The 24,058-nt window shown below is 39.3% G+C and overlaps 1 protein-coding gene across 2 annotated transcripts in view; it reads right to left on the bottom strand.

The window, feature by feature from the left end:
* LOC132401993 (upstream-binding protein 1-like) overlaps positions 1-24,058 on the bottom strand; it is a 98,270-nt gene that overhangs the window by 11,934 nt on the left and 62,278 nt on the right. For both annotated transcript variants that reach the window (XM_059984415.1, XM_059984425.1), the window contains 6 exons: positions 16,298-16,395; positions 16,095-16,149; positions 11,470-11,563; positions 10,833-10,923; positions 7,598-7,719; positions 1,230-1,372 (listed from right to left, as the gene is read on the bottom strand). In XM_059984415.1, coding sequence (XP_059840398.1) covers positions 1,230-1,372; positions 7,598-7,719; positions 10,833-10,923; positions 11,470-11,563; positions 16,095-16,149; positions 16,298-16,395 — 603 coding nt within the window. The remainder of the gene's footprint in view (positions 1-1,229; positions 1,373-7,597; positions 7,720-10,832; positions 10,924-11,469; positions 11,564-16,094; positions 16,150-16,297; positions 16,396-24,058) is intronic.

The raw sequence follows: 24,058 nt of genomic DNA, 5'->3' as shown, positions 1-24,058 counted from the left end.
AAAATCACTAGTCCTGCACACCTCCTTTGAACTTATGCCCTCTCACCTTAAATTCATGCCCTCTGCTATTAGACATTTCAATCCTGGGAAGAAAGATGTCGACCTATGTCTCTTAATTTTTTAAACCTCAATTAGGTCTCCACTCAGTCACTCCAGAAAAAATAACCCTGGTTTATCCAAGCTCTCCATATAGCATATGCCCTCTAATCTGGTCAGCATCCTGGTAAAAGGATAGTTATCTAAATTAAACACACTGGAACAGACTAGAGCCATCTAAAAGGCTGACACAACATCATGGGTCTTTACTGTTCTATAATATGCCATCTATGTCATTGATCAACACCCACTGGGGCTGTGCTGGGGGCAGCCCACAAATGTCTCTACACGTTCTGGTATCAACAATGCTCAGCAGAACAACGCAGAAAACAAGCAGCAAAACAAGCCTCATTTCTTTCCCTCCCCCCCCACCCACACATGCGCACAAACAGTCCTTTGATCCTAGGACAGGACACTTTCTTTGGCCTCCAGCAGACCTCAGGCCTACAGACTGGGGGCTCAACATTCCCAGCAGACTCAGCTCTGGACAACAGATTCAACCCTTGGACCTCAGTCCTCAGCAGTAACCCCACGACATACCAGGCCTTGAACTCTGGACTCACCGATGAGCTCCTGTTTCACTGATTTGAAAACTCAAGGTGGGGGTGGGTCACAGTACTGTTCTGCCTGCCTGCACAGAACTGACTCTGGAATCTGCCAACAACTTACTGACCTGGGGTTGGAGGGCCTCGTCTACTTTCTGCTAGCACAACAACTGACCATGGATGTCAAACACAGATGACTCGCTAGCCCTCAAGCGCAGAGTGGAGACTTAAGACTCCAGCTTGACATCTAATTCCCCCACTATACTGTCCCTAAACACTAATCTGATCCCTTTCTGTTCCCAAAACCGTCTTTGCGAATCTAAAAAAAAACAATTTAAAAACAAATTCCTAACCTCAGGTATCAACCCAGTGAATCTATAACAGTATCACTTTAAAGGCAGTTCAAATCTGCCTATAATGACTTGATCCAGGATATGCATACATTTTGTTTATGGTCGAAATCCATGATCCACTGACTCAGACATGTGTTATCTACTGAACCAATGTAATTACAGACAGGCTTCAATCCAGCTTATAACAGTGGCAGCAGTTGTTAGCATTAATAAATGATTTTCAGACGTCACTTACCTGATCGCTGACAAGAACATGAATACCTGTAGGACCTTGCCTGTAAACCTGATTTATCTGATTTTGGGATATGCTAAAGACCGTTGCAATCTTTTTGGAAAGTTCTGCAGTTGTCAGCTCTTCCAGGTAGATGGCATGATACACTGGAAAGAAAACACAATAAAAACGTTCTAAAATGTGATCTACAAATTCCTGCCTCATGAAAAAAAGTTGTAACTGTTGTACAGTATCAGAGTACTATGGGAATGTGACCAGAACACAATCCGACCACCTGGAATTGTAAATTTAGACACCACTCTGCTAGATGAAGAATATTAATTTAATCAAAAAAGATGGAAATTGCAGTCTGCAATAAGTTAGTTGACCTAAAATAACCTGGGATTTCCATGTCTTTGATGCTTCCAGTGCCAGCTTGTGGGAGAAAGCTAGCCCGATCTTTTGTGACATTGCCCTGTATTCCAGCCAGTTGATCAGCACAGGCCTTTAGTACTCGGCCATCCGGGCAGGATGTTTCTGAGAGTTTACCTTCCTGAAGGCCTCATATTGGCCTCTGAGACTGAAATCACAAGGTCATTGGGGGCTGTCAGAGCTCATGAACGTTCCTCCACAAAGTTGAGGTCAAAGTGAACATAAAAGGCATTGAGTTAATTTGGGAGCCAAGACTTATTGTCACTTACGTCACTTTGTAGGATAATAGCATTCAAGACCTGCCTCAATAAGCATCCTTCAATGATTCAACTTTGGTTCAGAATTGTCACTTTGTGCGTGAGATGGCTTTCTGGATATCATACAAAAAGGGAGATAAAATAACCACCAGCTAAACAAAATACTGCCTTAGCCAGAACTGTCAAAACTTTAAAACCAAAAAAATCTAAAGTATTTAAATAAAATTTAAATTAGTCTGAATAATGGCTGAAGTTGTTTTGTTTCAATCCCTTACAACCTTTGCCTTCAATTCAAATCAATGGGATTCAGAGTCAGATTATTTATCACATATCACATCACACACAATGAAATGCACCGTCTGTGTTAAAAACCAACAAACTCAAGGACAAAGTAGCAACTGCTGCTTTTGTGTGGGAGGGAAGAGGGGGGAGGGGTCTTGGCACTCTAATGTTTCTGTCATTCATTCTTTGGGGTTTCTTTTCCTGTTTCGTGGATGTCTGTGAAGAGTAAGAATTTCAGGTTGTAAACTGTATGCATTATCTGATATTAAATTGAACCATTTGAATTTTCTCACTTCTATACAGAGAAATCCAGAGGCTGATGAGGCCAAAAAAACCTCCAAATAAATGTGTCAACAGTAACTGCGACCACGAAGTACTTAATTGTGAAAGAAAACTTCCACTGACATCCTACAGGAAAGAAATCCTTAGCTCGGTAATGACCTGAGTGAATCAATATACTGAGAAACATAAATGCAATGAATGAAACTAACTTGCAATCAGATTCAGATGTATAGATAATGGCTGATCTTGAGATTTAAAAAAAAAACTGGAGATGCTAGAAATCTGAAAAACAGAAAATTCTGGAAAAACTCAGCAGGTCAGTGTGGGTCTGTGGAAAGAGAAGCAGGTAAAATTTGGGGCTCAAGACCCTTCATCAAAACTTGGAAAAGTTAGCTGTCAGCAACAGTGAAATGGAGAAGGAATAATGAGAATACTTCAGATGGTGTGAAACCAATTCAATTCATGGAATAGAAGTCATCCTGAAAACCCAGAGCAGATGTTCCAGAGGAACAATTATCTAATATGCATGTTGTTTCTCTAGTGTAGCGACCACCACATTCTGAACACCAAGTTCATCGTATTAGATTGGAAGAAATCCAAATAAATCAGTTTAACCTCAAAAGGCTGCATGGGTTCCTGATTGGTAGGTAGCAAAAAGGCAAAGGAAGGCTTTGGAATATGGGAACTGAAGGGCCGACTAGGGAGTCATCAAGAGAGTAAACATTGTATTAGGAAAAATCAAAACTCTTGGCAACTTACACCATAAAACCAATTGTATTTTGTTGCCATGGCTATGAAGTTATTGCTCAACAAGAAACTGTTCTTCCAAAATACAAACCTTTTAATCATTTAATTAAGATTTGGCTGTGCTTTTGTCAGGTTGCTACAAAAGAATGGTTTGCTAGACCATTTGAGGGCTGGTGGCTGAATCAATTACCAAAGCTCTGCTGCCATCTAGTACAACAGTTCATCTTGTAAGTTATGCTCCCATGTGCCTCAATTCCCTTTATAAAGGCTCCAATTTCTTTGACCCTTCTGGAAGCAGCAAACTCCTGAAATTAACTTGCACTCTGGTAAAATTCTTCTTCACATCTTTGTAACATTTGCCCACAGATTTGAGCATGTGACCTCTGATCTTTGAAATATTCACTTAAAGGAACAGCCGCCATTTAAATTAAACTTGTCCACCTCAATCCAGCCTCCTCTCAATATGATTCAGGGTCTCGACCCAAATCGCTATCATTTTGCCTCCATGGATGCTGCTTAACCCAAGTCACTGCAGCAATCATTTTATGTGCGTCTGCTTCTACCTTTTCTTAATCTTTTTTGATCTATGCTGAATAATTATAGATTCTCCAGCCAAACCTTACAGTTGACGTCCTTTATTCCTAGGATCATTCTAGTAAATCCTGTTTCTCTACTACAATGCTGTATGATCCCACTTTGGATAAGTACAAGGATGAAAGGGGTGGAGGGTGATGGTCAATAGGACTGAGAACAACTGCTCAGCATGAGCTGAAAGGCCTTTCCTGTGGTGTAGTGCTCTATGACACTAATAGCTTCACATTAGTCCTAAGATATGGCAACCAGAATTGGACACAGCAAATTCAAAATGACCTGCTCATCTTAGACCGTAAGACAAAGGAGCAGAATTAGGCTATTCAGTCCATTGAGTCAGCTCTACAATTCCATCATGGTTGATTTATTACCAAACTCAACTCCATTTTCCTGCTTTCTCCCCATAACCATTGACTATGTAACAATGTAACAACCTACCAACCTCTACTTTAAATATACCCAATGACTTGGTCTCCACAGCTGTCTTGGGCAATGAATTCCACAGATTCACCATTCTCTGACTAAAGACATTCCTCCTTATCACTGTTTTAAATGGACGTCCCTTTATTCTGAGGCTGCGCCCGCTGTTCCTTGTCTCCCCCTCTATAGGAAATATTCCCTCCATGTGCACCCCATCTAAGCCTTTCAACATTTCATATGTTTCAATGAGATATCCCCTCATTCTTTTAAACACCAGTAAGTAAAGGCCCAGAGCCATCATCACTCCTCACATGTTAACCCTTTCATTGCCTGAATGAGACTCATGAACCTCCTCTGGGCTCTCTCCAATGCCTAGATAAGGAGTCCAAAACTACTCACAATGCTCCAAGTGCAGGCTGACCAATGTCTTATAAAGTCTCAGATATAAGAACAAAAGCCTCAGCATTACAGCCTTGCTCTTATATCTCAGTTCTCTCGAAATGAATGCTAACATTGGATTTGCCTTCCTCACCACTGACTCAGCCTGCAAGTTAACCTTTAGGAAAACCTGCACAAGGACTCCCAAGATATTTACACCTCGGATTTTTGATCACCATCCTCCCCCCCCACCGCTCCCCGATTAGAAAATAGTCTACCATTTTATTCGTTCTACTAAAGTGCATGACCATACACTTTCTAACACTGGCAGATACACACCTGCCACTTTGTTGCCCATTCTCCTAATCTGTCTAAGTCCTCTGTAGTTTCCCTGCTTCCTCAACACTACCTTCCCCTCTCAATATCTTAATATCATGTGCAGACCTGGCCACAAAGCCTTCATCCAAATTCCGTCATCCAAATCATTGACATCTATCATGAAAAAAAAGTGGTACCAACAGCACCCCCTACAGTGCACCATTAGTCACCCATGGACAAAAAGAAAAGGCCCCCTTTTTCCAATTCTTTGCCCCCTGCCAGTTAGCTAATCTTCTATCCATGCTAGTATCTCTCCTGTAATATCATGGGCTCTTTCCTTGTTAAGCAACCTCATGTGCTGCACCTTATCAAAGGCCTTCTGAAATTCCAAGTTAGCAATATCCACCGATTCTCCTTTGTCTATTCTGTTTGCTATTTCCTCAAAGAACTCCAACAGATTTGTCAAGCAAGATTTCCCATTATGGAAACAATGTTAGCGTTGACCCATTTTATTATCTTCCTCCAACTGGCCAGAAACCTCATCCTCAATATTGGACTCCAACATCTTCCCAACCACTGAGGTCAGGCTAACTAGGTGATAATTTCCTTTCTTCTGCCACATTCCCTTAAAGAGTGGAGTAACATTTACAATTTTCCAGTACTCCAAAATGATTTCAGGATTCAGTAATTCTTAAAGGATCATTACCAATGCCCCCAGAATCTCTTCAACTACCTCTTTCAGAACTTTGGGGTGTAGTCCATTTGGTCCAGAAGACTTATCTACCTTCAGAGCTTTCAGTTTCCAAGCTCCATCTCCTTAGTAATAGCAATTACACCCACTTCTGTCCCTCAACACTTTCAAAGTTCTGCAATACTGTTAGTACCTTCCACAGTGAAGACTGGCGCAAAATACTTCAAGTTCTCTGCCATTTCTTTGTCCCGTTACTACTTTTCCATCGTTATTTTCCAGCAATCTGATTAAGCATTCTTGCCCATCTTTTACTCTATATATTTGAAAGATCTTGATATAATCTTTTATAGTATTGGCAAGCTTACTTTCATATTTAATCTTTTCTCTCCTTATGGCTTTTTAGTTACATTCTGTAGGTTTTTAAAAGCTTACCAGCTCTTTAATTTCCCATTAATTTTTTGATATATCCCCCTGCTTTTGTTTTTATGCTGTCTTTGACTTTCCCTGTCAGCCATGGATGCATCATCCTTGCCTTAGAATAATTTTTCTTTGGTTTGTATCTATCCTGTGCCTTTTGAATTGCTTCCAGAAACTGCAGCCACTGCTTTTCTGCCATCATCCCCGCTAGTGTCCCCTTCCAATTAACTTTGGCCAGCTTCTCTCTCATGCCTCTGTAATTCCCTTTACTCCACTGTAATACGGATACATCTAACTTCAGCTTCTCCCTGTCAAACTGCAAGGTGAATTCTACAATATTATGAACAGTGTCTCCTTAGGGTTCCTTTACCTTAAGATCCCAAATCAAATCTGGTTCAATACACAACAATAAATCTTGACTTTCCCCTTGTGGACTCAACTACAAACTGAAAAGACATCTTGTAGGCATTCTAGAAATTCTTCCTCTTGGGATCCAGCACCAACCTGACTTTCCCAATCTACCTGCATATTGAAATTCCCATTCAATATCGTAAAATTTCCCTTTCCTATCTCCCATTGTAATTTGTACCCCACACCCTGGCTACTATTCAGAAGCCTTTATATAATTCCCATCAGGGTCTTTTTACCTTTGCCATTTCTTTAACTCTACCCACAAACATCTTCCGATCCTATGTCACCTCTTTTTAAGAATTTGATTTCATTTTTTTAACCAACAGAGCCACCCCTGCCTACCTGCCTGTCCTTTCAATACTATGTGTATCTTTGGGTGTTAAGCCCACAACTATGATCTTCTTTCAGCACGATTCGGTGATGCTACAACATACCTGACAATCTCTTAACTATGCTACAAGATCATCTGTCGTATTCCGTATACTGTATGCATTCAAATATAACATCTTCAGTCCTCTATTCATCATTCATTGTGATTCTGCCTCCATGTTACACTTCAACTCATCCCACTGACTCCAATTTTGCCCTATCATCAGCCTATTCTTCCTCATTATCTAGTTAACACACTGCATCTACTTGTATACTACGAGCCCCATCCTTAGCCCTATCACTCCAGTTCACATCCTCCTGCCAAATTAGTTTAGACCCTCTCCAAACCTGCCCACAAGGATGTTGCTTATAATCGTCATGGGGTCATAAAGCACTATAGCACAGAAGCAGGCCTTTTGGCCCATCCAGTCCATGCCAAGCTGCTATTCTAAGCCTATTCCCACCAACCTAGTCCTCCTCTCATCCATGTACTTATCCAAATTTCTCTTAAATGTTGCAATTGAATCCGTATCCACCACTTCTATTTTGTAGATTTATAATCTACTGTAAATCATAAACCCAGGATCCCATCTTTACTAACGTCCCTCAACAATGCCTTAAAGGGATTAAGCACAATGAATCCAGTGTATACAAAAATCAGATTCCTAGAAATCAGTCTCCCATTTTCTATTAATGTTCAACCAACAATATACCTAAATTTCAAGTCAAATGAGAAAATATCTAAATAATCTATTTTCCCCAGTACGTTCCAAACAAGGTTACGTAAAAATACTTACCGTATATTGCACGACTGTCACCCTCACCATTTTCACTATCATGTGATCCAGCCAGCTGTGAAACATTTTGTGCACGCTGTGATTCTTGGCAGACATAGATGGTTAACCTCGGTCTCACAGATCTGTATCAGAAAATATAATCTTTCACCAAGGATACAAAACTATAAGATGGACATTTGGTGACCATTCCCTTGAAAATGACCACTGACCGACTTAATCAATGAAAAATAAAATATGAACTCGTAATCTTGGCAATCAAAGTTAAGGCAGGCAGCAAATTACTCTAATCGGCCTCAGGTGATGAAGGAAATCGGACTCGCATTTCTTATTACATTGTGGGAACATTGTACCACAAATCCTTTGCCACAGCTGTTTTTAAAGGATAAAAAAAATGAAGGGGTAAGTACGTAAATAGAAAAGCTAAATCATAAAGCTGCAACTAGGAGACATAAAACAAATTTAAAAGCTTTAAGATCTTAGGAGGAAGGGAGACAGCCATAATTTCTAAATCCCAGAAGGAAAAGTAATTTAAAACAGTAGAGTGATTCTGGGCCAAATGAAAATTCAAAACAGCAATGATAGTGTTGCATTGATCAAATAAGTGCAAGAGATCACGAGCCCAACCCATTAAATGAGTCCCTCTGCTTATAAAATTCTTGCAGTGCAAATAGAAGATTAGAGTTCCTGATGATATGAGGATGGTGGTTACACCCTGAACAGACTCCATTCTTAAAGTAACATTCAAGAATTAAGCAAAAAAAAAGGTGTATTTGTCATATGGTTATATGGTTTCTGGTGATCATTTGACAAGAAGAATGCTTTTGGCGATGGATTGCTTCAAAACTAAAAATATGAGTGATACTGCAACTAGAGTTGCTCTAAAATATATTCCAATATCTTCAAAATCAGTATCAGGTTGAGCAGACACATCTTTACACCTTTATAATACATCTGTTTAAAGCACAAATATTAATTATGCACAAGGCCAACTTATAAGAGAGGGGTAAAGTTAAGGGTGGTTTATCAGTAATATGTACAAAGTGGTGAAAATACTCAGCCAGGCAGGCAGCATCTGTGGAAAGGCATAGAACTATTGTTTCAGGTCAAATATCCTTCATCAAAACAATTCTGATGAAGAGCAACAGACAAAATGTTGGCAGAAAGAAGGTTGGAGGGAAATTAAATTGATCTTTTGGGGCAAGACTCCATCATGGCTTGACCCAATGAAGAATCATCAACCTGAAATGTCAGTAATTCCTCTTTCCACAAGTGGTGCCTGATCCACTGAATGTGCCAGCATTATTTTTATTTCAGAACTTCATCATTCTTGATTTTTCAATCTTCCATTACAAAGGGAATGCATACAATGAAAAGAACATCAAATAAGTGGGAGTAAAATTGATGGATAGACACTATGGCAGGACTTTTAATGGTGAAGACCAAACGAGAAAGAGAAAATTCTCAATTTGTAAGAAATTTCTCTCTGACAAATGACAGGATGGAAAGAACAGAATTTAATGGATACATCTGTAGAGATTATACAAATTAGGATAAAGCTTAAAAAAAAGGGAAGCTTATAACAAAAACCAAGAACTCAAAACCATCAAAGCTTGGAGACACAAAATTAAATTAGTTCGAATACTGAAGGTGGTTAAGACAGTTAATGGGATCCTTGTTTTTAATCGTGAAGGCTCAGAACGCAAGAGATCATCTAACATATTAATAGACACAAGAGATTTTGCAGCTGCTGGAGGAAGTCAGCAGGTTAGGCAACATCTATGGAAGAAAATAAACAGTTGATGTTCCAGGCCTAGACGCTTTATCAGGTTTAGGAAGCAGTGTCCTTGAAGATTATAAAGCTAGAAGAGAATTTAAACTTTACACAGAACATTACAGCATAGTACGGGACCTTCAGCACACAATGTTGTGCCGACCCTTTAACCTACTCCAAGATCAATTTAACCCTTCCCCCTCACATAGCTCTCCATTTTTCTTTCAGCCATGTGCTATCTGTAAGTATTTTAAATGTCCCTAATGTATGCCCCATCACTATCCTTGTAAGCGTGTTCCACATAACTACTATTCAGTAAAAATCTTACCTCTGACATCCCCTCTCCACTCCTCTTTCTGCTAAACACCTTAAAAGTTATACTTCCTCATATTAGCTATTACTGCCCTGATAAAAAGATTCTGGCTGTCTCGTCTATGCCTCTAATCTTATACACTTCTATCAAGTCATCTCTCATCATTCTCTATAAAGAGAAAAGCCCTACTTCATTCAAACTATCCTCTTAAGATCTCTAATCAAGACAGCATCCTGGTAAATCTCCTCTGTGCCCTCTCTAAAGCTTCCACATCCTTCCTACAATGAGGTGACCACAACAGAATACAATACTCCAAGCACGGTCTAACTATGGCTTTATATGCTTCCTTTTTTTTTTCTTGACTAAATTCAACACCAAAGTGGGATTAACCTAGAGTTGAATTTTCTCTGGGATGAGCACTATTGCCTCTTAGGCTATATTCCCCCATCACCAAGACATGTTTATACCTCCATTTTGAGAATGTGAGATTTTAATCACTCTAAACCCTATGAAATACTTCTGAAGTGTTTCTCATAGTCAGCATTTTGGCAGGGCCCACATTACAGAATTTGGAGATCATATCTTCCTTCTCTACATACTACACATTTGTAAGACAAGCCATTTTTCAGTAGTCTTTAAGGACCTGTGTATTAAATAGCTAAAAGAGTTAGCTACAATTTCAGTATATTTCAGAACAGCTGTAGGACCTTTTGATACAAAGAGATCCATACATAATTTCAAGGAACAGCTTAAAAATGTATGGAGTCAATTTCTGCCTGGGATGTGTTCATCCCAGACAAATAACTGATTCTAGATCAGGAATTCCCAACCTTTTTTATAACATGGAGCCTTACCATTAACCAAAGGGGTTGTGAATCCCAGATTAACCCTCACAATCATCTCAAGCAATCTGGTTGCAATTATTTCAACTCCAGATAACAACTGAAGGATTTTACACATAAGGAATGATACAAAATCTGTTAGCTTCATACCAAAATTACAGGGAGAATGTACTGATTTTAATTACATTTACCATATATAACAATGTGGATATTGCCATGTACACTGATATTTTGAAATCAAACCCAAGAGATAAACAGATTTTGCCATCTTCTACTTAAGCAAAGGATTTTTGGTTTCTGAAACATTACCTTGCTTTAAGTGCATTGTACAATCTAATTCCATCAGCGGAGCCACATATCTGGACCAGATCATCTCGAGTCAACTTTAATAAATCAGAACCTGTGGAAAGAATCTTCAGTGACACACAAATTATGGGACTTTAACACAGTTTAAGAATTTTAATTTCTTGACTTGGATGTGAACAATATACTTTGTGTTTCCTTACACTGGTACTACAGATATTTATTTGTAATTGCGTTAAGCAAAAAGAATTCCACTTCCTTCTCAAAGCTGAGATATTAATTGTGCCATCTATTGAAATCCTGGTGTCAATTTGTTTTATTATCCTTCTCCTCAGATCCAAGTACCAACGGCACAGACAAATTGGTCTTTGGCAATTCAATCTTAGAATAGAGCTAGGGTTGCTTGTTTTTAAATTACTCCCCTTCTACCTACATTCCTGACCTACCTACTCCTATTGGGGGAAACAGATATTCATTCAACATTTCCTAAGATTAAGTTGAGAATGGGAACTCAACTCTGCATTCTTACATGGTTCCAGAAGGACCGCAAAATCCCATTTCACGTCTCATTTATAACGGCTAGCATCACTCTTTAGTGACTTAACGACAGTTTTTTTGCAATGCAAACACCAGCAAACAGTACCTGAGAAGTTTGAAAATAATCTTGTGTACGTTGAGAATCGATTCTTGTGCAACCATTGCTGAGCCTCCTGTATTGTTGATGCCGGGCAGAGTTGCTGCAGTAGGTGAAGGAAAAGGAAATTTTATTAATTTCAATCAGGTCTCAAAATATATTGACACAGCATTAAACCTTCCTGCTGCTAACCCAACCAATATGTAGAATGTATTAAAACACTGATCTTTGAAAAGCATTTCTCCTATTTTTTTGACAGATATACTATATGGTACTGTTTGTTTAGAATGTGTTGCACATTTTAGAACAAAAAGTAAATGAAACCTTTGAGGGCAGTACATGACACTTGTAACTATTTCAGGTTTTAGTCCAGAAAACTAAGAGCTATATATAAGGAACAGAATTATGCTATTCAACCCATTGAGTTTGCTCCATCATGGCTGATTTATTATCCCTCTCAAAGTTCAAAGGACAGTATTGTTCAAAAGTCTTAAGCACATATAAAAATCATTCTGTAAAGCGATGATGCTGTCAAAATAAATGAAAAGCTTCTAAATATCAAAAGCATTACTATAAAAGAGCAGTAAACAGTTAAAAAAATCTAAATCAAATCACCTTGTGTTTTTTCCTCCCCTCCCCCCCTCTAACTGACTCCTCATTCTTCTTCTCTCCAGTCCTGATGAAGGGTCTCAGCCTGAAACATCGACTACACTCTTTTTCATAGATGCTGCCTGGCCTGCAGAGCTCCTCCAGCATTTTGTATGTGCTGCTTGGATTTCCAGCATCTGCAGATTTTCTTTTGCTAGTAAGTCAAATCAATACTTGGTGTTACCACCTTTTGCCTTCAAAACTGCCTCAATTCTCTAAGGTATACTGCTATGTACCTTGGAGAATCCAATCATCTTGGAGAACTTGCCAGAATTCTTCTGCAGACTTAAATTAGTGAGGATTGTGTAGGGCAGCCATGCTTCCAGTCCTAACACAGCATGCCCACAACTTACTAACCTGAAATTTTAAGTCATTGGAAATTGGGAGGAAACTGGAGCACCCAGAGGAAATCCACACAGTCATGGAAGAGCATACAAACTCCTTAGAGACATCAGCAGGATCTGAACATTGATCTATTTCTCTGACTGATTTTAAAGCACCATACTAACCACAATACTACTGTGCCACCCACACCTGCCAAACATTAGTGGGGGCAAAGGGACGGGGATGTTTTGTGTTGACATCTGCACTGGGATTGAAAGTGGAAAGGGATGATGCCCAGTGAAGGAGAAGGGTGATGCAGAAGCTGGCAGGCAATACAATGGATAGTAAAAGAAAACTACAGTTCACTGAGTAACAAATAATGCATTTAAATGAAAAACAGAACAAATTTTACAATACTGACAATACTATTTCAGTATTAAAAAGCTGTGTATTAATTCCTAGTAGTTATTGACAGAGGAACTCATCCAGTGTATACTGCCATGTTCTTTTGATTGACTGTAACCGAACAAAATCTGCAGACACCTCGGCAGATAATGGACTCCCTTCATACAATAGATATCAAGGTGAAAAACTCTCTTGCATGTTGGAGGCACATAAAAGTAAGTTTGTAATTGCTACATCTCAGTTCTCCCAGCTCATCACTGCAGCCATTCCTCAGAGAACTGACCTGAGTTCAATTGCCTTGAGCTACTTCAACAATAACCTCCAAGTAGGCATGGACACTCATGCTTAATTCCACTTTCAACTCCTCAGCAAGTGAAGCAGTCTTTGCCCGGCATGAGGCAAAACCTAGACCACACTCAAGCTACAGCTGCATTACAAAAATGCTGGCAATAACCATCTACTATGAGAAAGTTTAACCACCTACTTTGAGATTCAGTTTGCAACCATCAACCAGAAATTTAGCTGTACCAGCCACATAAAGAACAGAGTTACAAAAGTGACTCACCCCCTGCCACACTAGAGCCATTGCACCATTTATATGGCATCCATTAAAAGTGTGATGCAATACTCCTGACCTGCTCAATTGGTCCATCTTCCAAAACTCAAGGTCAGTCAAAACAATTCATGATAAAGTAGCCCACTCACTCACTCACTCACTCCACCACTGTACAAAGAGGCTGCATTGTATAATATCTACAAAATGCATTGCAGTTATTTGCCGAGGACACTTATCATGGGTGATGGGGTTCTTAATATGGATGCTGCTTTTTTGAGGCATTGCTCCTTGAAGATGTCCTGGATACAATGGAGGCCAGTGCCCATGATGGAGTTCATCAGGTTTAGCACTCTCTACATCTTATTCTGTACAGTAACACTTCCCCCCATACCAGATGGTGATGCAGTCTGTTAGAATGCTCTCCATGGTATATCTATAGAAATTTCTTTGGTGACATACTAAAACTCAAACTCCTAATGAAATATAGCCACTGTTGTGCCTTCTTCGTAGCTGCATTGATAGATTTCTGGCCCAGGATAGATCCTCTGAGATACTGACAACCAGGAACTTGAAACAGCTCACTCTCTCCACTTCTGATCCCTCTATGAGGACTGATGTGTGTTCCTTCAACTTACCCTTTCTGGAGTTCACAACCAGTTCTTTGGTATTACTGACATTGAGTGCAAGGTTGTTGCTGCACCACCACTCAACTAGCTGATATATCTCACCCCTGTACACCCTCTCCTGCAGAAATTTATCGTGGGTACAATATCTGTTCAAGGATTTCCTTAAAATCATATAATATCTTGACCTAGGAATATGTTGCTAGTCTCTCTATTACTGCTAGGATAAAATCAGTTCCCCATGAGCATCACCATGAACATGAATGTCTGCAATGGTTCGACGCTGCAGCTCACTGCTACATTCAACAGCAGGTACAGACGAACAACAAGAATTGCTCTTAGTAATTAAGCCCAGATCTCAAAAATATATTGAGAAAAAGATGGTTAATTTTCAACCTGCCTTTCATAGAGTATGATTCAAAACCAAGACCTGTTCATGTGAAGTCCGAACGGATAACAGAAAATAATAGTAAGCTGGAATCCAGACAACAGAATAAGCTAAATCAAGTCTTATAAAAGCAAAACATGAGAGATTCTTTAGAACTTGGAAATCCAGAGGAACTCAGCAGATCAATGGAGGGGAAGAAGCAATTGGCATTTCGGGCTGAAACCCTTCATCAGTATTTGGCTTATAAAAGCATAGGAAACAGCTCTGATCCTGGCCCATTGTTTGGAAAGGATTTAGAACAGGTATTTAAATTTGGGGATAACATCAAACAATACAGTTCATACAAAAAATACATTGCAACATCTCAATTAGTTTTTGTTTTTTAGGACTTGTCCCAAATAAACATCTGCCCCAATTAATCGGTAGTCAATTAACTGGAATCCATTGTATTGTTAAATATTTGGATAATGCACATACCTTTATATTTCCCACCAACAAAGCTTTTCCTAGAAGGACCATGATTTGGTACATTTTTTTCCCTAAACCTTTGAAAAAGTTATTTTGAAACAAATTGTTCTTGAGTCCTGCCGAAGGGTTTCAGCCTGAGACATTGACTGTACTCTTTTCCTTTGATGCTGCCTGGCCTGCTGAGTTCCTCCAGCATTTTGTGTGTGTAGCTTGGTTTCCAGCTTCTGCAGATTTTCTCTTGATCCTGTTGCGTATACTATTTATTCTTTTCCATAGATGCTGCATGACTTGAATTCATCCAGCGTTTTGTGTGTTATTCTGAAAATACCTCATTTAGTTCCACTACCCCTACATTAACTGGAAACTAGCAGCTGAATCAAGCCAGTTTAATCCAAGAAAACCGATTCATTTTTTAGAAAGAAAACTATACCTAGCAAATGGACTTACTATTCTATGGCATTACTGGAATGCTATTCTGTGATATCATTCAAAACTTTGCACAACAGTTTGAAACTGAAACACATCACCTGCTCTCTTAAATAAACATCATTGCTAGAGCCCTGACAGATAGACATTTGCCTGATATTAAAAGCAATCTGCATTCCAACAACTGTAAATCTTCACTTTAAAGAGATCCCTACATCAAACTGAACAGTAAATCCTCAAAATTTTATTTATAATTGAGATTATTTTTCATACATGCACCAAATAAATGTTTAAAAGTGCAATAGTTACTATTCGATAACATGAAAATTAGCTTTATTTATCAATGTACATTGAATCTTATAGTGAAATGCTTCATTTGCATCAAATCGAATCAGCGAGGATTGTGCTGGGTAGCACAGAAGTGTTGCCAAATTTCTGGCACCAACATAGCATGCCCACAACTTCCAAACCCTAACTACATTTTTGTGACGTGGAGCACCTGGAGGAAATCCAGTCATTGGGAGAATGTTATATTCCCAGTTGAACAGTTATTCACCCTCAATCTTTTTTCTTTGTAGACAGCTGCACAAATAAAGCAATCCTGGATAGCAGAATGGTAAGCCAGTAAAGGAAGCAGCTTTTCCAAATTCAACCAAAAAGACCATATGCTTTATCTATTTCATGCTGCGAAGTTAATGTTTTCAAAAATCAGAGAAGACAGCTTTTGTAACAAAAAATATTTTCTTTTTGTTAAAGGTCTCACAGAAATAATCTTTACTGCTGTGCAGTCACATACCTCCACTACAAGCTGTGGCGTTCCTTCTCCTTGATGATTTGGCGAAGAGGAATTACTGAAAAACAACAGCATTTATGAGATGCAGTTCTGACTTCAGGCGTTTTATTTAAAAAAGACCTTATCTGTATTTTGAGATATTAAGCATAAAAGGGCTAATAACCACTGTAGATTAAGTGTATTAAACTACTCTGGCAATGCCGTACCTGTCAGGAACACTGTAAACACCAACTTGCCCTGGTGCAAATGCTGGAGTGGCAGAAGGACTGCTGTTCACATATGCATTGTCTGGCCAAGGGGAGCACTACAGCATCAAGAAGGGAAAAAAATGAGGTTAGAACTTGAAATTTTTAAAGAAAGCTGTGGACAAATGTTGACGCATTGTGCATGGGAGGAAAGAATTGATAATTGAACACATTTCCAAATGATAAGTTGCTGAGGTCAGCTAAATGGACCGAACAAATCTTCCCATTTCAGCAGATAACATGAAAAATTGCCACTGCATGACATACAAAAACAAAATGAACTTGGCAGATTCCAAACTATCCATGCACAACACAAATAAAATGCTGCAAGCCAGGTGCATATTTATAAAATGCCACAATGGTCTATCTGCATAATCTTAAATTCAAACTGAGGAAATGAAAATACTGCAATTTATTTTCCAAACATGATTTTGCATTATTTAGCAACACCCGAAACATTGCTAAGGATCCCTACCACCCCATCTCACAATCTTTTTGACCCACTACTGTCAGGAAGGTGGTACAGGAGCATTAGAACTAGGACTGCCAGTATGGGCAAGTCTGTGAGACCAATGAATACCCCAACCCTGCCACCACCAAGGTCTCGTCACTAGGACAGTGAGCTGTTTACTGTACTAGTACTGTTCACTCTTTACCTATGCTGTGCACTATATACACTGAATTATCTTTTCTATTTTATTAACTTATTTGTGGTAATATTTTGCTTTATGTGCTGATATGTGATATTTATTTTGTGGGTGCACCATGGTCCAGAGGAACATTGTTTTGTTTGGTTGTATATATGTACAGTCGATGACAATAAACTTAAACTTGAAATACTGCACAGTGCAGGACAGAAGCTGTGAACAAAAATATCAATGCTCAAGGGAAAGATGATTTCAGCCAATATTACAGACAAACTATTGAGAATATTACAAGATCAGTTAAACTGTACCATAAGCTAACTAAGCAATTATTATTCAGATACATAACTGTTCTTTCAGCTTGCCAAAACAGAAAGCGAAGATGCCCCAGGGATAGAATGCTGCCTTTCACTTTCATGACTCCTTTCTGAAGTGAATTTGGATATTCCCATCATTATCACAAGAAGCAAATACTCACATCCAGAGTCAGGGAATGTTCTGATGTTGTGATTAAGGGAAATTGCTAGATCAAAGCAAATGCTCCAATCCCCTGGATTTAACTTGGGGATTCAAACAAAAATTTTACATAAAACATAGAATAGTACAGCACATTACAGGCCCTTCGGCCCACAATGTTGTGCCAACCCTCGAACCCTGCCTCCCATATACCCCCCCCCCCACCTTAAATTCCTCCATATATCTGTCTAGTAGTCTCTTAAAATTCACTGGTGTATCTGCCTCCACCACTGACTCAGGCAGTGCATTCCACGCATCAACCACTCTCTGAGTAAAAAATCTTCCTCTAATATCACCCTTGAACTTCCCTCCCTTACCTTAAAGCCATGTACTGAGCAGTGGTGCCCTGGGGAAGAGGTGCTGGCTATCCACTCTATCTATTCCCCTTAATATCTTGTACACCTCTATCATGTCTCCTCTCATCCTCCTCTCCAAAGAGCAAAGCCCTAGCTCCCTTAATCTCTGATCATTATCCATACTCTCTAAACCAGGCAGCATCCGGGTAAATCTCCTCTGTACCCTTTCCAATGCTTCCACATCCTTCCTATAGTGAGGCGATCAGAACTGGACACAGTACTCCAAGTGTGGCCTAACCAGAGTTTTATAGAGCTGCATCATTACATCGCGACTCTTAAACTCTATCTCTTGTATTTTGCAGCATTCATAGATTTTTGTCTTAGTGAATAGAAAAGTTTTGCAGAAATCAATGAGAGGGGTCATTCCAAAAGTTTCCCAATAAAACAAACTACTGTAAAAATCAGTACATGACTTTCAGTTACAGCCAATAGCACAGAGATATGCACGAGTCTATTTAGGCACATGGGAACTGCAGACAACAATTAAGATTTAACAGTCAATTTCTTTATGCTTATGCTGGTTGAAAGATGACATGATCGGCAAGGAATGAGGAAAAACTCCCTGACATTGCCATGGAACCTTTTCGCACTGACCTACGTGAATGAGATTTTAAACCACCAACTCAAAATACAGCACTTCACTGATTCTGTGGCAGGCATGACATTATGCAAAGCCGTGGAATGAGACCTGAACACTTAACTACCACAAACTACCACCCAAGATCACTGTTGAACAGAGGAGCAAAGTCATAAAAGACTGCATACTTTGCAATATTCTCCAAAGAAGTTTCTCAGCAACACATTCTATCTGGCCAGAACAAATATTTTCCTTCTATAAAGCAAATTTTCAATGGTCCACTATAGGCTCCAATCCAATTCAGCTTAAGAAAACAGTTTTCAAATGACTAGTGCAAATTTTTCTTCCTTTTCCCTCACCTGGATCCATTTTCTCTTCAACACAATTTCCTAACCCTAAAACAAATGAAAACATCTTTACAGACACAGAAGATCCTAACTGGATTTTTCTCCTTATACCTCAACTCTATTTCAAAACTACTTGTCCAGTTGCCCTCTCTGCTACATCCATGGCATCTCTCATACTCTGCACTATTTTGACAACTTCCGATTCCCTACCCTCCTCTGCCTAAGAGCAGTTCATAATCCGCCTGTGTAGCCCACAACCCAATGGTGGTATTAATAAAGCTTCTACTTTTGGATAATCCACACTCGCCATGTTCCTTTCTCTCCTTACAGTCCACTACCCATCCCCACTGCTAACTTTGCACCAATTTGCCCTGCTCAGGTTATTTGTATTACAGTTGAGGAAAGGGAATTACGGAAGAATGAGAGAGATGTTGGCCAGAATTGATTGGAAAAGAACAATGGCAGGGATGACACCACAGCAGCAATGGCTGGAATTTCTGGAAGCAATTCGGAAGGTAAAGAAAATATACATCCCAAAGAGGAGGAAGTATTCTAAAGGAAAGATAACTCAACTATGTCTAAAAAGAGAAGTCAAAGCCAACTTAAAAGTCAAAGTGAGGGCATGTAATAGAGCAAACATTAGTGGGAAGTTAGAGGATTGGGAAGCTTTTAAAAGGCAGCTAAAAAAGTCATTAAGGGAAAGATGGAATATTAAAGTAAGCTAGCCAATGACATTAAAGAGGATACTTAAAAGTTTCTTCGGACAGACTAAGTATAAAAAAGAGGTAAGAATGGATATCACACTGCTGGAAAGGTAGTAATAGGAACAACAAAATGGCGGACAAAATGATTAAGTACTTTGCATAAGTTTTCACTGTGGAAGCTCCAGATGTCAGGGGGAATGAAATGCACAAAGTTACCACTTGTGAAAGAGGTGACTGAAGAGATCATGGAGGCATTAGTGATGATCTTTCAAGAATCATTAGATTCTAGAGCAGTTCCAGAGACTGGAAAATGGCAAATGTTCTTTCACTCTTCAAGAAGGGAGAGAGGCAGAAGAAAGGAAGCTGTAAGCAAGTTAGTCTGACCTCAGTTGTTGGGAAGATGTTGGAGTCGAGTATTAAAGGATGAGGGTTCAGGGTACTTGGATCTCCGATCATCTGGGGCAGGTCTGCTTACTGTCCCCAGGGTCAAAACTAAACATGATGAAGCAGCTTTTAGTTACTATATATCTATTTTCGTGTGATCTTATTCTCTTATATAGCATCTGAAATTTCATGTTTAATTTTTATATCTTGTTCTATGTAAAGCACTTTGAACTTCCTTGTGTTTGAAAAGCTTACCTGACAAATCTGTTGGAATTCTTTGAAGAAATAACACGCAGGATAGGCAAAGGAAAATCAGTTGATGCTGTATACTTGGATTTTCAGAAGGCTTTTGACAAGGTGCCACACGAGGTTGCTTAACAAACTACAAGACCATTGTATTACTGGAAAGATTCTAGTTGGATAAAGCAGCGGCTGATTGGCAGGAGGCAAAGAGTAGGAATGAAGGAAGCCTATTCTGGCTAGCTGCTGGTGGTGTTCCACAGGGATCTGTGTTGGGACTGATTCTTTTTATATTATATGTCAATGATTTGGATGATGGAATTGATGGCCTTGTAGAAAAGTATTCAGACAATACAAAGATTGATGGAGCAGCAGATAGTTTTGAGGAAGTAGACAGACTACAGACAAATGCAAGACACATTAGCAGAATAGGCAAAGAAATGGCAAATGAAATACAGTGTTGGGAAGTGTATGGTCAGGCACTTTAGTAAAAGAAAATAAAGAGTTGACTATTTTCTAAATTGAGAGAAAATATTTAAAAAAACTCAGGTATAAAGGGACGTGCAAGTCCTTATGCACGATTTCCTAAAGGTTAATTTGCAGGTTTTGACTGTGGTGGGGAAGGTGAAAGCAATGTTAGCATGCATTTCAAGAGGATTAGAATATAAAAGCAAGAATGTAATGTTGAGACTTTATAAAGCACTGGTGAGGCCTCACTTGAAGTAGTGTGAGCAGGTTTGGGCCCCTCGTCTTAGAAAGGATGTGCTGAGACTGGGTTCAAAGGTTAACGAAAATTATTCTAGGATTGAATGGCTTGTCATATGAAGAACATCTGATGGCTCTGGGGCTGTATTCACTGGAATTAAGAATAATGAGGGGTGATGAAATGGCGGAGCTGACTCGATGGGCCAAATGGCATCATTTTGCTCCTGTATCTTATGATCTACTATTTTGTACTGCACACTAAGGCTTTGAGCCTAATCCAGGCCACTCCACGGATACGGATCCAAGGACCTGGTTCGGAATGCTCGCTTTTATTGTTTATATGATTTGTTTTGTGGAATTTTTCCCCTCTTTCTCTGTGAGCACTGGCGGGGGGGGGGGGGGGGGCTGGAACAGCACTGGTCTTTTTTTTAATTGGGTGCTTTCAGGTTCCTTGCCTTGTTATTGTCAGCAAACAAATCTCCAGATCGTATACTTTATACATTACTTGATAATAAATGCAATTTGAATCTTAGTTCCGTTTACAGATTCCAGTTTCTATGGCCTCATATCTCTACTTTCAACTATTCAGTCGCTATCTCTACCTCAACCTCTTCCCTGTCCCATCTGGCTCCACCTGTTTATCATCTTCCCCCTTAGCTGATTCCACCTATCGCCTGCCAGCCCCTCCCTTAAACCTCCTGCTTTTTACTGGTATTCCCCCACACCCTCAGTTCTGAGGGAGCGTCTAAACCTGAAAGTCAACTGCACATTTGCCTTCACAGATGCTAGTCAACCTGCTGAATTCCTCTAGCACAAAATGGAGGAATCTGTAGATGCTGGAAATTTAAGCAATGCACAGAAAATGCTGGAAGAACTCAGGAGGCCAGGCAGCATCTACAGAAAAGAGTACAGCAGACTTTGTGGACCAAGACCCTTAATCTGAGTTCCTCCGGCAGTTTGCTTTATGCTCCAGATTCCAGCATCTGTGGTCCCTTCAGACTTTTTCTCCTCCCCATTGAGTGAAAAACAAGGCAATATCAGATTCACAATACCTGAGATAAAGATTATCCTGCTGTGTGCTGAGGATATTGTTAGCTATAAACATCATCCATTCTAAACTCTGCTGTCTGTAACCTGTTGCCAGGAGAGGTGGAGGAGTCAGATACAACCAAAATTGACATCAGGACAGGCACTTAAGTGGGTGAGAAAGAGAACACAGAACTAATGTTGGCAAAGGGCAATGGCGAACATAGGCAAAAAAACATCAGCATGGAATTGTCAGACCAGGGTCCAATGAACACCAGTGTTTCTCATGATAATGACAAAATGAGGAATTGTCTCTTTAATAATGATATATTTTACTTTGTGTAGATTGTCATTAGTTATGGTTCCATGTTAAAGCTAAGATAATGCAGCTTAAAAAGGAGAGCAATGGGAACACAACATTGCTTTTCTACAGCAATATTAACGTCTGGAATTCTCTCAATTAGGCCTCCAGAAGTACAATTAAAATGAATTATGCCAAAGAAACTGTAGTTGCAACAACCGTTTAAAAATGACTTGAGATGAGGCCAAAGTTGTTCAGTTTAATAACCCAGCCCAAAACATTGTGCCAAATCTTGCTGAAGCAAACTAGCATGTTCATGATGGAACATGCAATTCAAATTCACTAGTCACAAATCATCACTGTCTGATCACTTTTCTCTGCTCAAACACTTCCCTCACTCTCAGTCGCAAGCAACAACTTCATTTTTTTTTCTCTCACATTAACTCCACAGTAAAATATTAGTGCATTTTTAAAGAAAAAGAGCAAGTAGCTTTTTAAGGACCTGCTTTTAAATGCAATGCCAATTATGACAAGAAGCATGATTTGAACTATATCTATTCATTGTAATATTTGAGACTTTTAAATATTTTTCTTGCATGTTTCTCTATTTCTGATGTTTTCACTCATTTTTCTTTCTAATCTGCATTATTCACCCCAAGCAGTAAACCAATTTATTTTCTAGTCCTTAAAATTTCAGGTAGACAAGTGCCCAGCCTCACATTTCACATTTTCAGGATAAAACTTGAGGCTGCTGAGTGGTAGAGAATTGATTTTACTGCACACTGAAGGCCTGGACCAGCCAGACTTAAACCATTGGTCCAGAATATGCTGCCAAAATAACAGGAAGACTAATGACACTTCATTTAAGGCCAAGGACCAGCTGCATAGTTAAGTGCAAACCCACTTCCATTTAAATTATATCGGTTTCCCAGTAAGTTTATGAAAATGATTGTTTTTCATCTTTTTTGCGATCTTGATCATTAAACTCAAATACAATGTCATCACAAGTATACATAGCTTTACACAGTAGGTGTTAAAGATTTTCAATTGATCCCTTTTGCATCAAAAACGACATATGAAATCTCATTCCCTCAACTGTGAAGTTTTGGAGGAAAGGTGAAAATTGATTACTTTCCCTTTTAGAACAAAGAATAGTACAGATCCTTCAGCCCATGATATTATACTGGTTCTTTAACCTATCTAAGGTCAATCTAATACTTACTTCTCATATAGCCATTCACTTGTCTATCATCCATGTGCCTATCTAAGAGCCTCTTAAATGTTCCTAATGCATCTTCCTCTACCACCACACCTTGCAGGGCATTTCATGCACCTACCAGCCTCTGTGACTTCCTTTGTAGTCCCCATCTACGTTCCTCCCAACACTTTAAGGTTGTACTCGCCCCTTGTACTAGTTATTTCTGCTCTAGAAAAAAGACTGGCTGTCTACTCGATCTATACCTCTTATCCTCTTTATCCTTCTTCACGCCTGTTTTTCTATTTCTCAAACTAAGGTTAAATTTACCCCCTTTACTGCACTCTCCATCTCAGGGCTTTTCTTTAAATACTAATTTTCAGCACAATTAAGCGCCCTGTTTGCATTGTTGTCCTGTTGGGTTGCAAAGTTGCCTTGCTCATTCAGTTTCCAATTATGTTCCATTTCTTTGTTGTCTGCTATAATTTTAGCTGATCATTTTAACAAATATGAGCAAAACTGCTTAGGATACAGGTGCGAGCGTTGTGGCAGACTGCTCTGCCAATGAGTTCTACTTCAACATGCTCTGACTAGGTGTTCTGAAGTAGACATTAATTAATCTAGGAAAACCACAAGTGTATTCAAACAGACTGTGAACTTAATTCCTAAAATACATAGACACCCTTTGCCCTTTTAGCTGTGTTATTTTGAAGTTCTGTTCCAAGTT

This window comes from Hypanus sabinus, chromosome 1, assembly GCF_030144855.1.
Source record: "Hypanus sabinus isolate sHypSab1 chromosome 1, sHypSab1.hap1, whole genome shotgun sequence".
Taxonomy (NCBI): domain Eukaryota; kingdom Metazoa; phylum Chordata; class Chondrichthyes; order Myliobatiformes; family Dasyatidae; genus Hypanus; species Hypanus sabinus.
Note: the sequence above shows the minus strand (reverse complement) of the source record. Positions and strands in the feature narration are given on the sequence as shown.